The 18739-nt window shown below is 42.5% G+C and overlaps 1 protein-coding gene across 1 annotated transcript in view; it reads left to right on the top strand.

Annotated features, from left to right (window-relative positions):
- The window catches only part of brca2 (BRCA2 DNA repair associated), a 35728-nt gene extending 28958 nt beyond the window's left edge, over positions 1-6770 (top strand). The window contains exon 29 of the mRNA XM_063017326.1: positions 6081-6770. Coding sequence (XP_062873396.1) covers positions 6081-6413 — 333 coding nt within the window. The 3' untranslated portion in view covers positions 6414-6770. The remainder of the gene's footprint in view (positions 1-6080) is intronic.
- The last annotated feature ends 11969 nt before the right edge of the window (positions 6771-18739 follow it).

Genomic DNA, 18739 nt, shown 5'->3' on the forward strand with positions numbered 1-18739 from the left:
TGTGTGCTGTGTGTGTGCTTTGTGTGTGTGTGTGTGCTGTGTGTGTGCTTTGTGTGTGTGTGCTGTGTGCTGTGTGCTTTGTGTGTGTGTGTGTGTGTGTGTGTGTGCTTTGTGTGTGTGTGTGTGTGTGTGTGCTTTGTGTGTGTGTGTGTGTGTGTGTGTGTGTGTGCTTTGTGTGTGTGTGTGTGTGTGTGTGTGTGCTTTGTGTGTGTGTGCTTTGTGTGTGTTTGTGTGTGTGTGTGCTTTGTGTGTGTGTGTGCTTTGTGTGTGTGTGTGTGTGCTTTGTGTGTGTGCTTTGTGTGTGTGTGCTTTGTGTGTGTGTGTGTGCTTTGTGTGTGTGTGTGTGTGCTTTGTGTGTGTGTGTGTGTGCTTTGTGTGTGTGTGTGTGTGTGTGTGTGTGTGTGCTTTGTGTGTGTGTGCTTTGTGTGTGTGTGTGTGTGTGTGTGTGCTTTGTGTGTGTGTGTGTGTGTGTGTGCTTTGTGTGTGTGTGTGCTTTGTGTGTGTGTGTGCTTTGTGTGTGTGTGTGCTTTGTGTGTGTGTGTGTGCTTTGTGTGTGTGTGTGCTTTGTGTGTGTGTGTGTGCTTTGTGTGTGTGCTTTGTGTGTGTGTGTGCTTTGTGTGTGTGTGTGCTTTGTGTGTGTGTGTGCTTTGTGTGTGTGTGTGTGCTTTGTGTGTGTGTGTGCTTTGTGTGTGTGTGTGTGTGCTTTGTGTGTGTGCTTTGTGTGTGTGCTTTGTGTGTGTGTGTGTGTGTGCTTTGTGTGTGTGTGTGTGTGTGTGTGTGTGTGTGTGTGTGCTTTGTGTGTGTGTGTGTGTGCTTTGTGTGTGTGCTTTGTGTGTGCTTTGTGTGTGTGTGTGTGCTTTGTGTGTGTGTGTGTGCTTTGTGTGTGTGTGTGTGTGCTTTGTGTGTGTGCTTTGTGTGTGTGTGTGTGTGTGTGTGTGTGTGTGTGCTTTGTGTGTGTGTGTGTGCTTTGTGTGTGTGTGCTTTGTGTGTGTGTGTGTGTGCTTTGTGTGTGTGTGTGTGCTTTGTGTGTGTGTGTGTGCTTTGTGTGTGTGTGCTGTGTGTGTGTGTGTGTGTGCTTTGTGTGTGTGTGTGTGCTTTGTGTGTGTGTGCTTTGTGTGTGTGTGTGTGTGCTTTGTGTGTGTGTGTGTGCTTTGTGTGTGTGTGTGTGCTTTGTGTGTGTGTGCTGTGTGTGTGTGTGTGTGTGCTTTGTGTGTGTGTGCTTTGTGTGTGTGTGTGTGTGCTTTGTGTGTGTGTGTGTGCTTTGTGTGTGTGTGTGTGCTTTGTGTGTGTGTGCTGTGTGTGTGTGTGTGTGTGTGCTTTGTGTGTGTGTGTGCTTTGTGTGTGCGCTGTGTGTGTGTGTGCTTTGTGTGTGTGTGTGTGCTTTGTGTGTGTGTGCTTTGTGTGTGTTTGTGTGTGTGTGTGCTTTGTGTGTGTGTGTGTGTGTGTGCTTTGTGTGTGTGTGTGTGTGTGTGTGCTTTGTGTGTGTGTGTGTGTGTGTGTGCTTTGTGTGTGTGTGCTTTGTGTGTGTGTGTGCTTTGTGTGTGTGTGTGTGTGTGCTTTGTGTGTGCTTTGTGTGTGTGTGTGCTTTGTGTGTGTGTGTGCTTTGTGTGTGTGTGTGCTTTGTGTGTGTGTGTGTGCTTTGTGTGTGTGTGTGCTTTGTGTGTGTGTGTGTGCTTTGTGTGTGTGCTTTGTGTGTGTGTGTGTGTGTGTGCTTTGTGTGTGTGTGTGTGTGCTTTGTGTGTGTGTGTGTGTGTGTGTGCTTTGTGTGTGTGTGTGTGTGTGCTTTGTGTGTGTGCTTTGTGTGTGTGCTTTGTGTGTGCTTTGTGTGTGTGTGTGTGCTTTGTGTGTGTGCTTTGTGTGTGTGCTTTGTGTGTGCTTTGTGTGTGTGTGTGTGCTTTGTGTGTGTGTGTGTGCTTTGTGTGTGTGTGTGTGTGCTTTGTGTGTGTGCTTTGTGTGTGTGTGTGTGTGTGCTTTGTGTGTGCTTTGTGTGTGTGTGTGTGCTTTGTGTGTGTGTGCTTTGTGTGTGTGTGCTTTGTGTGTGTGTGTGTGCTTTGTGTGTGTGCTTTGTGTGTGCTTTGTGTGTGTGTGTGTGTGCTTTGTGTGTGCGCTGTGTGTGTGTGTGCTTTGTGTGTGTGTGTGTGTGTGCTTTGTGTGTGTGTGCTTTGTGTGTGTTTGTGTGTGTGTGTGCTTTGTGTGTGTGTGTGTGTGTGTGCTTTGTGTGTGTGTGTGTGTGTGTGTGTGTGTGTGTGCTTTGTGTGTGTGTGTGTGTGTGTGTGTGTGTGTGTGCTTTGTGTGTGTGCTTTGTGTGTGTTTGTGTGTGTGTGTGCTTTGTGTGTGTGTGTGCTTTGTGTGTGTGTGTGCTTTGTGTGTGTGTGTGTGTGTGCTTTGTGTGTGTGCTTTGTGTGTGTGTGCTTTGTGTGTGTGTGTGTGTGTGTGCTTTGTGTGTGTGTGTGTGTGCTTTGTGTGTGTGTGTGTGTGTGTGTGTGTGCTTTGTGTGTGTGTGTGTGTGTGTGTGCTTTGTGTGTGTGTGTGTGTGTGCTTTGTGTGTGTGTGTGTGTGTGTGTGTGCTTTGTGTGTGTGTGTGTGTGTGTGTGCTTTGTGTGTGTGTGTGCTTTGTGTGTGTGTGTGTGTGTGTGCTTTGTGTGTGTGTGTGTGCTCTGTGTGTGTGTGTGCTTTGTGTGTGTGTGTGTGCTTTGTGTGTGTGTGTGCTTTGTGTGTGTGTGTGTGCTTTGTGTGTGTGCTTTGTGTGTGTGCTTTGTGTGTGCTTTGTGTGTGTGCTTTGTGTGTGTGTGTGCTTTGTGTGTGTGTGTGTGTGTGTGTGTGTGCTTTGTGTGTGTGCTTTGTGTGTGTGTGTGTGTGTGCTTTGTGTGTGTGTGTGTGTGTGTGTGTGTGTGTGTGTGTGTGCTTTGTGTGTGTGCTTTGTGTGTGTGCTTTGTGTGTGTGTGTGTGTGCTTTGTGTGTGTGTGTGTGTGTGCTTTGTGTGTGTGCTTTGTGTGTGTGTGTGTGTGTGCTTTGTGTGTGTGTGTGTGTGTGTGTGTGTGTGTGCTTTGTGTGTGTGTGTGTGTGTGCTTTGTGTGTGTGCTTTGTGTGTGTGTGTGTGCTTTGTGTGTGTGTGTGTGTGTGCTTTGTGTGTGTGTGTGTGCTTTGTGTGTGTGTGTGTGCTTTGTGTGTGTGTGTGTGCTTTGTGTGTGTGCTTTGTGTGTGTGCTTTGTGTGTGTGTGTGTGCTTTGTGTGTGTGTGTGTGCTTTGTGTGTGTGTGTGTGCTTTGTGTGTGTGTGCTTTGTGTGTGTGTGTGTGCTTTGTGTGTGTGTGTGTGCTTTGTGTGTGTGTGTGTGTGTGTGTGCTTTGTGTGTGTGTGTGTGCTTTGTGTGTGTGTGCTTTGTGTGTGTGTGTGTGCTTTGTGTGTGTGCTTTGTGTGTGTGTGTGTGTGTGTGTGCTTTGTGTGTGTGTGTGTGCTTTGTGTGTGTGTGTGTGCTTTGTGTGTGTGTGCTGTGTGTGTGTGTGTGTGCTTTGTGTGTGTGTGCTGTGTGTGTGTGTGTGTGCTTTGTGTGTGTGTGTGTGCTTTGTGTGTGTGCTTTGTGTGTGTGTGTGTGTGCTTTGTGTGTGTGTGTGTGCTTTGTGTGTGTGTGTGTGCTTTGTGTGTGTGTGTGCTTTGTGTGTGTGTGTGTGCTTTGTGTGTGTGTGTGTGTGTGCTTTGTGTGTGTGTGTGCTTTGTGTGTGTGTGCTTTGTGTGTGTGTGTGTGCTTTGTGTGTGTGCTTTGTGTGTGTGTGTGTGCTTTGTGTGTGTGTGTGTGTGCTTTGTGTGTGTGTGCTTTGTGTGTGTGTGTGTGTGTGCTTTGTGTGTGTGTGTGTGCTTTGTGTGTGTGTGTGTGCTTTGTGTGTGTGTGTGTGCTTTGTGTGTGTGTGCTGTGTGTGTGTGTGTGCTTTGTGTGTGTGTGTGTGTGCTTTGTGTGTGCGCTGTGTGTGTGTGTGCTTTGTGTGTGTGTGTGTGCTTTGTGTGTGTGTGTGTGTGCTGTGTGTGTGTGCTTTGTGTGTGTGTGTGTGTGTGTGCTTTGTGTGTGTGTGTGTGTGCTTTGTGTGTGTGTGTGTGTGCTTTGTGTGTGTGCTTTGTGTGTGTGTGCTTTGTGTGTGTGTGTGTGTGTGTGCTTTGTGTGTGTGTGTGTGTGCTTTGTGTGTGTGTGTGTGTGTGTGTGTGCTTTGTGTGTGTGTGTGTGTGTGTGTGCTTTGTGTGTGTGTGTGTGTGTGTGTGCTTTGTGTGTGTGTGTGTGTGTGTGTGTGCTTTGTGTGTGTGTGTGTGTGTGTGTGCTTTGTGTGTGTGTGTGCTTTGTGTGTGTGTGTGTGTGTGTGCTTTGTGTGTGTGTGTGTGCTCTGTGTGTGTGTGTGCTTTGTGTGTGTGTGTGTGCTTTGTGTGTGTGTGTGCTTTGTGTGTGTGTGTGTGCTTTGTGTGTGTGCTTTGTGTGTGTGCTTTGTGTGTGCTTTGTGTGTGTGCTTTGTGTGTGTGTGTGCTTTGTGTGTGTGTGTGTGTGTGTGTGTGTGTGTGTGTGTGTGCTTTGTGTGTGTGTGTGTGTGTGCTTTGTGTGTGTGTGTGTGTGTGTGTGTGTGCTTTGTGTGTGTGCTTTGTGTGTGTGCTTTGTGTGTGTGCTTTGTGTGTGTGTGTGTGTGCTTTGTGTGTGTGTGTGTGTGCTTTGTGTGTGTGCTTTGTGTGTGTGTGTGTGTGTGTGTGTGTGTGTGTGTGTGTGTGCTTTGTGTGTGTGTGTGTGTGTGCTTTGTGTGTGTGCTTTGTGTGTGTGTGTGTGCTTTGTGTGTGTGTGTGTGTGTGCTTTGTGTGTGTGTGTGTGCTTTGTGTGTGTGTGTGTGCTTTGTGTGTGTGTGTGTGCTTTGTGTGTGTGCTTTGTGTGTGTGCTTTGTGTGTGTGCTTTGTGTGTGTGTGTGTGCTTTGTGTGTGTGTGTGTGCTTTGTGTGTGTGTGTGTGCTTTGTGTGTGTGTGCTTTGTGTGTGTGTGTGTGCTTTGTGTGTGTGTGCTTTGTGTGTGTGTGTGTGTGTGTGTGCTTTGTGTGTGTGTGTGTGCTTTGTGTGTGTGTGCTTTGTGTGTGTGTGTGTGCTTTGTGTGTGTGCTTTGTGTGTGTGTGTGTGTGCTTTGTGTGTGTGTGTGTGCTTTGTGTGTGTGTGTGTGCTTTGTGTGTGTGTGCTGTGTGTGTGTGTGTGTGCTTTGTGTGTGTGTGCTGTGTGTGTGTGTGTGTGCTTTGTGTGTGTGTGTGTGCTTTGTGTGTGTGCTTTGTGTGTGTGTGTGTGTGCTTTGTGTGTGTGTGTGTGCTTTGTGTGTGTGTGTGTGCTTTGTGTGTGTGTGTGCTTTGTGTGTGTGTGTGTGCTTTGTGTGTGTGTGTGTGTGTGCTTTGTGTGTGTGTGTGCTTTGTGTGTGTGTGCTTTGTGTGTGTGTGTGTGCTTTGTGTGTGTGCTTTGTGTGTGTGTGTGTGTGTGCTTTGTGTGTGTGTGTGTGTGCTTTGTGTGTGTGTGCTTTGTGTGTGCTTTGTGTGTGTGTGCTTTGTGTGTGTGTGTGTGTGTGCTTTGTGTGTGTGTGTGTGCTTTGTGTGTGTGTGTGTGCTTTGTGTGTGTGTGCTGTGTGTGTGTGTGTGTGTGCTTTGTGTGTGTGTGTGTGTGCTTTGTGTGTGCGCTGTGTGTGTGTGTGCTTTGTGTGTGTGTGTGTGCTTTGTGTGTGTGTGTGTGTGTGCTGTGTGTGTGTGCTTTGTGTGTGTGTGTGTGTGCTTTGTGTGTGTGTGTGTGTGTGTGCTTTGTGTGTGTGTGTGTGTGTGTGTGTGTGTGTGTGCTTTGTGATGGACTCATGATTGGGTATAAAAGGAGGATCCGACAAAGGCTCAGTCTTTGAAAGCAAATATGGGTCGTGGCTCACCACTGTGTTCCAAACTTTAATCATTGTCAGTCAGTTAAGTAAGAAAATCTGTCTGTCTGTCCGTCCGTCCGTCCACCCCACAAATTATAAACCTGTTATTTTTATTGCCACTATTATCAGATGATTACGGCTATGCAGACGTCCTCACACAATAATATTATTTTTTTTCCAGGTAACACCCCAACAAGCAAGAGTTTTGTCCCCCTTTACCCCAGTTGCCAAAAAAACACCAACAGCCAGTGCCAACTCTGAGTCCAAAGACCCCAGGAGTGGGAAAAGAAAGCGCGGCTTGGACTACCTGTCTCGTCTCAACTCCCCAGCCCCCCTCCTTTCTCTGGGAATGGTCCACTCCCCCAGAGTCAGCAAGACTTTCAACCCCCCGAGAAGGTGTGGGACGACCCACTCTCCTTCTCAAACTGACTCAAACCCTCCATCGGTAGATAAGCAATGGGTGAATGATGAGGAACTGGCCATGATAAACACTCCAACACTACTGGATGGGTAGGTAATGCAGGTAATGCAGGTAATGCGGTTTAAAGTATTTAGAGGTAAGCACAAGCCGCCCCTCCCCCCCCCAAAAAAAAAAGCCAGACGTTGACGAAATGAAAGTAATATGACACTGCATAAATAATATGACCTCAGGAATGACTGACATTACTGTTTTGCGTGCACTAAGGCCTGTATCTTTTAAAATAGTCTGTATGTTTCTGAAGTGACTGTATCCTGCTGATGATGACTGAAAAAATTCATGACGCCGACTGTAATCCGTTCATGTAAATATGCTGTTTAATCCACTGCACAAAATATATAAATAAATAAATGTTCTATTTATTTTTAAACTGTTTTAAATATAGATTGTTTGAGCTGCTGCATGGTCCTTGACTTCATTTCATACAAGTTCAGTACTTATTAGTATTATCAGCATAAATAGAGCATCAATGTTTTAAAGCCTTTAATTGTCTTACTTTAAGTCTAAAATACTTGGGTAAAAATAAGCTGTATTTAAAGAATCTTGTTTGGGTCGTATCTACTCCTTGGTTTACATGTTAAACTCAAAGATATTGGTAGATGGTTTTAAGAAAACGGCTTGTCTATCCTTTATGTCAACTTGAACCTCGCAGCTGAAAAATCATAAATTAAACTGTTTGGTAAAGGCTCATTAAAAAAAAACGGTGCGCACTAGTAAAAATATTAATTGTTTATTGTTGGTATAGTCCCAAGAAACTAAGAAATGCAAAGAAATGAATTTTTACAAATTATTTTCTTGGTCAGACCAGTAAAGGGTGAAGGGAAAGTTTTGAGCAACATCAAAAACTGTCTCTGGGTCGAAGCTGATTTTAATTCTGACCAAAACAGCGTAAAATTAGAGTACAGTGCAGAGGGGCAAATAAATCCCTGTAGGTGAGGTGGGCAGTTCTTTAATTAAAAGCAGCTGATACAAAATGTAATCTAAACACAGGGTTAAGGTTTCTTTATTTTAATTTAGACCCAGTGTTAATGTTTCGTTCTTAAGCCTGGGATGTGTACACTACATGTGCTCTACCTAAGAAACGTGTCTGTGCTGTTTTTGTTCGGGTTATTATAGACAGTGGTTGCTCAGTGGTTAAGGTACTTGACTAGCAATCAGAAGGTTGCCGGTTCAAGCCTGTTGGGCTCCTGAGCAAGGCCTAAACCCTCAATTGCTTTAACTGTGATCAGTCATAATATAAGTCGCTTTGGATAAAGCGTCTGCTAAATGCCACAAATATAAATGTATTAAAAATAAATCTGATGGTCATTAAGTAAAAGGTAATAACTGTAACAGGTTTATGGAAAAGAGAATAATATGTATGTATGTTGATGTAAGTTTAAGTCTGCTCTACAGACAGTCAATTCAGAGCTTCTTTATTTAGAGTTGGTGTCGCTACTTTATTTGAACACACGGTGGCAGCAGATCGTTGGTATTGGTCTCAAATTCAAACTCAAATTGGCTAAATTGTTCAACTGCTGAGTAAATTAAAAAAAATCAGTGTAGAAGTGGTCGATATAACCACTTAACCACGATATAACCCTATATATAATATATATATACAGTGTATCACAAAAGTGAGTACACCCCTCACATTTCTGCAGATATTTAAGTATATCTTTTCATGGGACAACACTGACAAAATGACACTTTGACACAATGAAAAGTAGTCTGTGTGCAGCTTATATAACAGTGTAAATTTATTCTTCCCTCAAAATAACTCAATATACAGCCATTAATGTCTAAACCACCGGCAACAAAAGTGAGTACACCCCTAAGAGACTACACCCCTAAATGTCCAAATTGAGCACTGCTTGTCATTTTCCCTCCAAAATGTCATGTGATTTGTTAGTGTTACTAGGTCTCAGGTGTGCATAGGGAGCAGGTGTGTTCAATTTAGTAGTACAGCTCTCACACTCTCTCATACTGGTCACTGAAAGTTCCAACATGGCACCTCATGGCAAAGAACTCTCTGAGGATCTTAAAAGACGAATTGTTGCGCTACATGAAGATGGCCAAGGCTACAAGAAGATTGCCAACACCCTGAAAGTGAGCTGCAGCACAGTGGCCAAGATCATCCAGCGTTTTAAAAGAGCAGGGTCCACTCAGAACAGACCTCGCGTTGGTCGTCCAAAGAAGCTGAGTGCACGTGCTCAGCGTCACATCCAACTGCTGTCTTTGAAAGATAGGCGCAGGAGTGCTGTCAGCATTGCTGCAGAGATTGAAAAGGTGGGGGGTCAGCCTGTCAGTGCTCAGACCATACGCCGCACACTACATCAAATTGGTCTGCATGGCTGTCACCCCAGAAGGAAGCCTCTTCTGAAGTCTCTACACAAGAAAGCCCGCAAACAGTTTGCTGAAGACATGTCAACAAAGGACATGGATTACTGGAACCATATCCTATGGTCTGATGAGACCAAGATTAATTTGTTTGGTTCAGATGGTCTCAAGCATGTGTGGCGGCAATCAGGTGAGGAGTACAAAGATAAGTGTGTCATGCCTACAGTCAAGCATGGTGGTGGGAATGCCATGGTCTGGGGCTGCATGAGTGCAGCAGGTGTTGGGGAGTTACATTTCATTGAGGGACACATGAACTCCAATATGTACTGTGAAATACTGAAGCAGAGCATGATCCCCTCCCTCCGGAAACTGGGTCGCAGGGCAGTGTTCCAGCATGATAATGACCCCAAACACACCTCTAAGACGACCACTGCTTTATTGAAGAGGCTGAGGGTAAAGGTGATGGACTGGCCAAGCATGTCTCCAGACCTAAACCCAATAGAACATCTTTGGGGCATCCTCAAGCGGAAGGTGGAGGAGCGCAAAGTCTCGAATATCTGCCAGCTCCGTAATGTCGTCATGGAGGAGTGGAAAAGCATTCCAGTGGCAACCTGTGAAGCTCTGGTAAACTCCATGCCCAGGAGAGTTAAGGCAGTTCTGGGAAATAATGGTGGCCACACAAAATATTGACACTTCAGGAACTTTCACTAAGGGGTGTACTCACTTTTGTTGCCGGTGGTTTAGACATTAATGGCTGTATATTGAGTTATTTTGAGGGAAGAATAAATTTACACTGTTATATAAGCTGCACACAGACTACTTTTCATTGTGTCAAAGTGTCATTTTGTCAGTGTTGTCCCATGAAAAGATATACTTAAATATCTGCAGAAATGTGAGGGGTGTACTCACTTTTGTGATACACTGTATATATATAATTTATCATGATGTATGTAATATAGAAATTTATGCTATATATACAAGGGTAGGCTTAATGTCAAAAGTTTACATACACCTAGATTTGCCCTACTGAAAACCAGAATGATTTCTGTCCATATTTATTTAATATTTGGTTCACGTTTACAGCTTTTGAGCAATAATAATATTTAATTTGTATACTCACTAACTATTTAATGAGTCATCCTGAAAGGTTAAAATACAAAATATGCAAGTATCACATTGATTGGTCAGTGATTGACTTATTATGTTCCTCTGTTTATTCATTTAGTTTTTTTTTTCTTTAATCATGAACTTCAGGTTCCTATAATGTAGCATGTTGTTAAACATTATTGATATTTTATGGCAAGTTTGTAGGTGGCTCAACATGTAAAGACCCACAATGACAGCATTTATAATAATAATCCATACTGCCAGTCATCACTATGACACATTCTGATCAATTATTTAATTGTGGATGCTCTAATCTAACCAGTAATGCTAACTTGGAATGTTCTTTCAGGCTTCAGGGTGTTTTGTCAGGACTGTATAACAGAGCCAGAACAATTCTTTAATTAGAAAACTGTCATGATCAGACCTGATTATATATGGTGAGAGTGTAAACACATTGAGCTTTCTATCATTTTTAACACACATTCAGCTATTTAGTTTTTTCTCCTCTTCAGGTTTGAGGAACAACCCCATAATCTACTGCCTGTGCAAAAAAACGTCTCCAAAAACCACAATCATACCAGTTTAAAGTCCACAGTCTCACTTTTACATACGTTCTCCCGTTTTTAGGAAAAGGATTTTCTGTTCTATTCTAAGTCATGTAGACGGATTTGTAGTAAACGGTCACATCCTCTACATTCCTAAAGCTGACTTGGCTGAATGGACGGCTTGAGGTCAGCTCTGAAAATACTTGCGGCTCTGAATGAAAGTATGCGCGCAAATAACCTGCGGTGTCTCTGATTGTTATGCAAGATCGTTATGAACATTTTGCACAAATCGCAGAACCCTGATTCGGACAGTAGCAGTAAAATCTGGTGTATTGAGCAGCAAATCCAAAGTCAATTCTCTCTTTAAAATTTACCTTAGTTCGCTTATTATTGCAATTCCTGCACGACGTGCGCCACCCACCCAAACAGGCCACAGATTAGAACCTGCTGTCTCCAATGCATGAAGTTTAAAGAAGTATATACAGTAGTTTACTTCACACTTGATGTTCACACTTTACTTCACACTTGATGTTCTCTATTCCAGGTTGAAAAGAAAACTTAAATAGTTTGTTGCTTATTACACAGTGAAAGCAGAAGCTTGAGTTTGGTGCAAAGCAACAGTTAAGCCTGTTTAAGTTTTTGTGGGGGTTATTGCACCACTTTTTTAATTGGGTGCAGCCAATAAACATATAACAGATCAAATTCCACACATTTTGTGGAAGAACTTTGTGTTCCAGTCACAGAAAAGGAATAGCTGCACAATTTCTGTTCAAAACTTGCCGGTGTCCTTCATAAGTGTATGTAGACTTTTAACTTCAACTGTACTTTGGACTGGTTTTATATAAAATACCGCGCAAAGTCTCAGACACCTCAGAAGTTATGAAATTGTATCTTTAATACAGTGAATGTTACAAAGCCGCCAATATACAGTACGCCCCTTTTAAATGAGGTTTTGATCAATCCCACCCTTTATACTTAAAACTTACTACACTTGGATTATGCACAGATTAGAGCATCTACTATTAGATAATTGTTGTTTTATAGTGATGACTGGTGGTATTTATTATTATTATAAGTGCCGCCAAGTTGATTTTGACTCCTGGTGATCATATGAATAATGTTTCCTCAAGGTATCCTGTACTGTTCGGGTATTCAGGCTTCCTAATGGTTGTTCAAGTAACTGTTGTACTTTGAGCTCCTCTGAAACCGAAACACTAACATCAAAAAAATATAAAGTCAAAAATGACTTGATTATTATTATGAACTCCATTTTCACTTAAACTAAATCTGTAGCTATTAAATATCACCTTCACTTGTTATGTATTTATTTATTCCTCTTTAGTAAATTATTCTTTACTGTACAAAGCCCATTCCTGATTCGAACAGACACTTTGGACAGCCGTCAACAAGCTTCTGGCTCAACTTCAGTTGGATCTCTGACCACTCTACTTATCTGAATTGGAAAAGTGAAACCAAATTCTGTTGTTTTTCTGGCACGGCCTTGTCAGTACAGTCCACATATTCATAATCAGGTCGACGGTCAGGACTTGAAAGCTAGTTCCAAAACCAGTTTTGTTTTGAATCACCGTTTTTCTGAAACAGCCAGTTGTGTTCAAAATTGAAACATGTTATAGTAATATTACTGTTTTATTATTCCATCCACTTTCTGCACCGAACCAGTTCCACCGGCAGCAAAACAGTCCAGGAGCAGAATGCCACCACCACCACCACCATGTCTGACAGAGAGCACAGTGTTGGGTTTTATTGCCTTTTATTTGCCAAACAAATCATAGTACCCAACTCTCCCAACAAAACCCTGACCAAGCAATCAGCGACAACTGATGGGCAGCATCATCTACAGTTCGACTGTGAAAAGTGACGCCCGTGTTCCAGCAGCCAGTGATGATAAACTTGCTTTTCTGCTGGTACCTTCATTACATCTGACCATTCAAAGTAAACTGGTTTTCGTCCAGTTCTTGACAAAGAGACCACTGTTCCATGTTTCCTGTACAAGCATAATTTTAGATCTGTGAGATCTGTACAGAGCTCTTAGGACTTTCTTGTTGTAAAGTTGTGGTCAAGTCTAATTGGTGCAAACAAGAGAAGTTACCAGCTTGTTAACTAAATAACTGTATCAAGGAGTTCAATGAAATCATAAAATGAATTATAAGAGTATATTTTATCCATCATTTTTATTATATTTTTAGAAAACTCCCAGTAACACCATGACACCATGGCTCGGTGGGTAGCACTGTCACCTCACAGCAAGAAGGTCCTGGGTTCGATTCCCACGTGGAGCGGTCCGGGTCCTTTAGGTCCTTCTGTTGACCTTCTCTCCTGACTGAGGAGAGCCATGACTAACACACATCCCCTCCGACACGTGTGCAGTAGCTGGCCACTTCTTTTCACCTGCAGGAGGCGGGGTTATATATAGATCTGTATTGAGAGTCACACCCCAATCTCCAGTATACCCTGTCTATATGCTGATGTCGTTGATCAGCCAGCAGACGTCATAATTGCATCAGTTATGAGGAGGAATCCTCTTCAGCATTCTCACCCTTCGAATGAGCCGATCATTGTTTGTATTGTTAAAAGAAAAAAACTTTTTAAATTCCAAGCCTGCCATCACATACGTGTAGCTTGCAAGTGTATGTAAATATAGGCCTTAACTTTTCATTTACCCTACAGTGGGCAGTACTGATGACTTCAAAGCCATTAAAAAGAAATGAATAAACATCTGGCCGATCACATTTCGCCAATGTAGACATCTGTAAAATTTGTCCTTAATGACTTGGTGGTTTGCCATGGAGGATTTGACTTCTTGCCAAATCAATCTTCCTCACCTGTACAGTTAAAGCTCATGTATTTGGTTTCGATTAAACCAGCTTTTTGGGCTTGTTCTCTTGACCTTTAGAGTCTGTGTTTATGCTGGAGCTGTCCGCTTACCCTCCCTCTTTTTTATTTAATTTCCATCGCTCCCCAGCTCACTCTCCGTCGTACCACTTCCTCTCCAGCTTGTGCGTGCTTTTGCTGGAAATGAGCTTCACAGGCTGTTGACCTTGTAGATCCGCCACCTGAGGTCTGGCCCAGCAGAGGCTGCAGAATGACCCATGAACTGACCCCACTGTAAATCTCCTGACTTTCTTCAGGGGAGTTTTGGTTGGAGTTTTTTTTCTCTGCCTCAGATTATATAATCTCACCACCATACATGAGGAGCAGCTTTAGGGAAGCTGTTAGTGATGGATTACAAGGCTGGAATGTGGAGGTCTCAAACTTCACACTTGTGAGCTTCACACTTGTGACATTTGTGAGGATGCGGTTTCTCAGTGGGCCATGGACTGGGATGAAAACATGGCACAAAGCTCCTCATATAATGAAAATCCTGAATTGGATGGGTGTTATTTGAACCATCTTGTTTCTTAGTAATCTTTTTATAACAGAAAACTGCACTGAACCATGTGGAAACCTCATTTGAAATCCTAAAGCTCTCATCCCTTACTGCTGCTTTGTTCAGCACTATTATCAGCCTTAGTTCCTGTCTTCATTGGCACAGAAGTACCCTTAAAATTGGACTCTTGCATTTTTTGTGAGGGCGGCACGGTGGCTCAGTGGGTAGCACTGTCGCCTCACTGCAAGAAGGTCCTGGCTTCGATCCCTAGGTGGGGCGGTCCGGGTCCTTTCTGTGTGGAGTTTGCATGTTCTTCCCGTGTCTGAGTGGGTTTACTCCGGGTGCTCCGGTTTTCTCCCACAGCTCAAAGACGTGCAAGTGAGGTGAATTAGAGAAACTAAATTGTCCATGACTGTGTTCGATATAAACTTGTGAACTGATGAATCTTGTGTAATGAGTAACTACCGTTCCTGTCATGAATGTAACCAAAGTGTAAAACATGACATTAAAATCCTAATAAACAAACAAACAAACTATTGTCTAGACCCCTGATCAGTTCCTACCAAACTAATAAACCTGAGGCTGTGTGTTATTGTGAAGGTAATAAAAGCTAGAGCTTTAAAGAATAAGCATTAATATTTTTTTTTTTTATTATTATTAACCTCTATCTTGGCAAGGGTCAACATCAACATCCACCTCAGCCAGTCATGTCTGTGTAGAGTAGATGCTTGGCTAGCAGTTAGCACTGCTAAGATTTGGCTTGTGTGATACAACACTACACCAGTCGAGTGCTATGCTTTTGTTCAGAATTTCCAAAAAATAAATATATAAGGGATTCTGAGGTATAATCCTGCAGTGGAAATGCAGCCGAAGTTCTTGCGTTTCTGAAGTGCAAGTGCAACCTTTTGCTTTTCTGGCAAACCTGTTCTATCCCAGGTTTAAATCTACATCTAATCCTGAATGAATGTTCACTAAATAATCCGTTTATAATCCTCTTGCTTTTTTTGTGAAGGCGGCATGGTGGCTCAGTGGGTAGCAAGAAGGTCCTGGGTTTGACCCTCAGGTGGGGTGGTCCAGGTCCTTTCTGTGTGGAGTTTGCATGTTCTCCCCGTGTCTGCGTGGGTTTCCTCCCACAGTCCAAAGACATGCAAGTGAGGGTAAGTGGAGACACTAAATTGTCCATGCCTGTGTTCGATATAACTTTAAGAACTGATGAACCTTGTGTAACGAGTAACTACCGTTCCTGTCATGAATGTAACCATAACCAAGCCACTAGAGAAACACTTCACAGAAACATTATATTATAATATTTTCTTGTTTGAAAGAAGTATAACAGAGCTTCTTTCTTAAGTTCCTCAGTTTCACCCTTGAAAGAAGCTCTGCAGCAGCCCGGATTCTCTCCGGGGTTGACAGGTCGGCATCCCCAGCCTTTCCTCTTTAATTCAATTAAGTGTTTCTCATATTTCGTAGGAACAGAGCGTGACATTGAGATCTTTTACGTAGGAGTGGAGGGGTGAAGGAAGTTTTTGATTTCAAAAGTTTCACCTTGTCATATTTACACTAGCATTAACACACATGGTGGGCGTGCAGGACAGAGGTCACAGATGCTTTTGAGCTATAAAAACATGTTGATTAAAAATGTCTCTATAGGCTGTTTAATAAATGGAAGATCTTCTGTGACCCTTCCAGTCCAATTTACTTCATTTGCTTTTTTACAGAGTACATGTACAAGGTTGGGTGTTTATTTTTAGAAATGCTAACTGTTGGTCATGTCATCAACATGTTAAAAACACTACTACATCTACATCTAACTGTAACTAAAAATGCTGTAAATATATTATACAAAATATATTTTCTGGTTGTTCGTCATTGCTTCCTGCTTCAGTTCTAACAGTTTATGTTCATGTTTGCTGTATAAATAACCTAAATCATTAGGGTCACTTTGTAACGTGTTGCCCTCTGCATCCTTGCTCAGCGATATCTTCAACTCTAAATACTTAAACTGGAAATACTGCTGCCAGATGTAATTATTTCTTGCATGGCGTGCTGTTGGCCGTGTCGCCTCATTAAAACCTGTTAGTGGCATGCTTAGGCCCCCCAGAGGGACTTGAACATGTTTCACGCCCAACACCAGAGGAAGCAGCGAGGCCTGGGCAACATTTTCCACTCTGTAAATGTGGCCTTTTTTTGGACGTTCCACATCAGTGTGTGATGCTTCCAAAAATGCCTTGCTTTAGAAGATACCGGGTCTGACCTGTGTGTGTAAAAGAGTGAGGAATCCAGATGTTAAAGGAGCTTCATATGTGGACTCCTGAGAGTGTTTCTTTTCAGATGATAAACGTGGCATAGCAGAGTTTTTAGAAAGTGTTGGGAAAGATTTTTTATGTCAAATTTCCAATATTTTAACAACAGGACGCTACAGCTGCAAGAAAAGATATTTAAAGCCCTTTGAACTACCTGGGTATCTGCATCAGTTATATGATTTTTGTCTGATCTTACACTTTACACACCTTTTAATAAATACAAGGCTTAGGAGTATTACCTTACATGAACATAAGATTCTTCTTATCAGTGACAAGATTACATTTTTAATCCATATTTTCTTCTTGTGGTTAATGTACATGATCAGATTTTTACTTTGCTGGTGTATGAAGTTCTATAAAATTTGTTTCACTTTGTGCCGTGGCTTAAAGCAATATAATTCATTACAGCTGGTGACTTCAAAATGAATATAAACAAAGTTTAGACCTTGTTTTAACAGTTGTATACATTATTTTTACATTATTATTACATACATTTAATTTAAAGTATTCAGACCCCTTGATGTAAACTCAGCAAATGTAATCTCAGGCTTAAGGACAAGCATCTGACTTAAATTGAAATCATATCTGTGGATAGACCCGAAGATAGCAGATCTGCCATGAAGATTGGGATAAACTGCCCAAATCTAGGTATGAAAAGCTTGTAGAGATGTATCCAGTAACACTTCCGGTTGTTCTTACTTCCAAAGATGCTTCTACAAAGTATTGATTGAAGGATCTGAATACTTCTGTAAGTCTGACATTTCATTTTTGTTATAATGGGTGATTAAGAGAGGATTGATGAATAAAAATAGTGATTATATTGATTTAAAATCAAATCCATGTGACAAAGTGAGATGAAAGTAAATGGGTCCAAATATATTCACAATATAGTGACAGTAATGCTGGTTCTGATAAAAGGTCTGTGTTCAGTAGAAGGTTTGAGCTACAGTAGCTCGTCTGTTGGATCGGACCACACGGACCAGCCTTCGCACCCCACGTGCATCAATGTGCCTTGGCCGCCCATGACCCTGTCGCCGGTTTACCACTGTTCCTTTCTTGGAGCACTTTTGATAGATACTGACCACTGCAGACCGGGAACACCCCAAAAGAGCTGCAGTTTTGGAGATGCTCTGACCCAGTCGTCTAGCCATCACAATTTGGTCCTCGTCAAACTCGCTCAGATCCTCACACGTCCATTTTTCCTGCTTCTAACATAAACTTTGAGGATAAAATGTTCACTTGCTGCCTAATATATCCCACCCACTAACAGGTGCCGTGATGTAGAGATAATCAGTGTTATTCACTTCAACTGTCAATGGTCATAATGTTATGCTTCAAGGTGTATATTCACAATATAGTGACAGTAATTGTTTTTCCAACCTCTTTGTTTTTTGCTTAGAAATCAGTATCTTTTTGTTCATATTAATATAAGTATAAAACCAAAAGCCTTGGTGTGTGTACATTTAAAGTTGGTTTATTTAGTGGAATTAAATTATTGTGGTTTCCTGTCTGAATGTTCTAGTAATTATATTATTTTCCCTTTTGACAGTTTGTTTTTTGTTTATGGCACCATGTTTCTGTATCAAGAATTAGAAATAGCTTGATTGAACACACCCAGTTTTGTTGTACACACCCTGTTCTTTGAAGAACAACTTGTTGGCATGTTTATGATGTTGCACAGAAGGAATGTGACTGTTGATCTTCAGTCTGTCTGTTAATCTTCCTTCTACTGATGCCACTGCCATGTTTTCTTCTTCCTACCACAAGTTCTACCGAGATCCATTTTGGTTCCCGTGTGTGTGGCCCAGACCCCAACACGATAAAACAGCAGCCCAAGGATCAAAGATCAGTCTCCTAACAAACAGGCTGACACGTCGCCGATCGCTTCCACCTGGGGCCGTCGGCAGCGGCTGCCCGTCTGTGCCCAACCCACTCACCCTTAAAAATCATGAGGATGCAGCCCAGATGTGGAGAAATCCACCTCACGGAAGACACAGATGTTGCTGCTTCACGGACCACCACAGGGCAAACGTGCCTGCTGTCTGAGAGCTTATTGAATTTGCATTCCTTTTAGCCGTGTGTCTTTGGGGGTAGAGATAGTTTTGTGGTTACGGTTCATTGCTAGTAACCAGAAGGTTGGAAGTTCATGGTTGGTCATCTCACAGCTGCAAGAGGGCCAATGTTAGCCCCAATTTATGCCTGTAGTACATGTTGTTTCCAAAGATACTACACAATATTACTGATTGATTATTTACTTCATTTTCATGTAGTACCAACACTCTGGTCAGGGTCATGGTGGATCTGGTTCTCCAGAATCACTAAGCACAATGTATTAATTCACCCTGGACAGGACGCCAATCATCTAGCTTCAACTATCTGATGAATAGCGCCTCCTAGCCTCTGCAGTAGATTTGGTAGTTGTTCAAATAGCATAATAACACACATTTAATCAATTACCCCAGATATCAGTTTAGCATTAATAATTAAGCAAAGACCATGGACTGTCCTCCTTGTTTCTACACTCACTGTCCATTTTATCAGCTCCACTTACCATATAGAAGCACTTTGTACTTCTACAATTACTAACTGTAGTCCATCTATTTCTCTCCATCCTTTTTTAACCTGCTTTCACCCTGTTCTTCAATGGTCAGGACCCCCACAGGACCACCACAGACCAGGTATTATTTAGGTGGTGGATCA

The sequence above is a fragment of the Trichomycterus rosablanca genome, chromosome 20 (genome assembly GCF_030014385.1).
Source record: "Trichomycterus rosablanca isolate fTriRos1 chromosome 20, fTriRos1.hap1, whole genome shotgun sequence".
Lineage (NCBI taxonomy): Eukaryota > Metazoa > Chordata > Actinopteri > Siluriformes > Trichomycteridae > Trichomycterus > Trichomycterus rosablanca.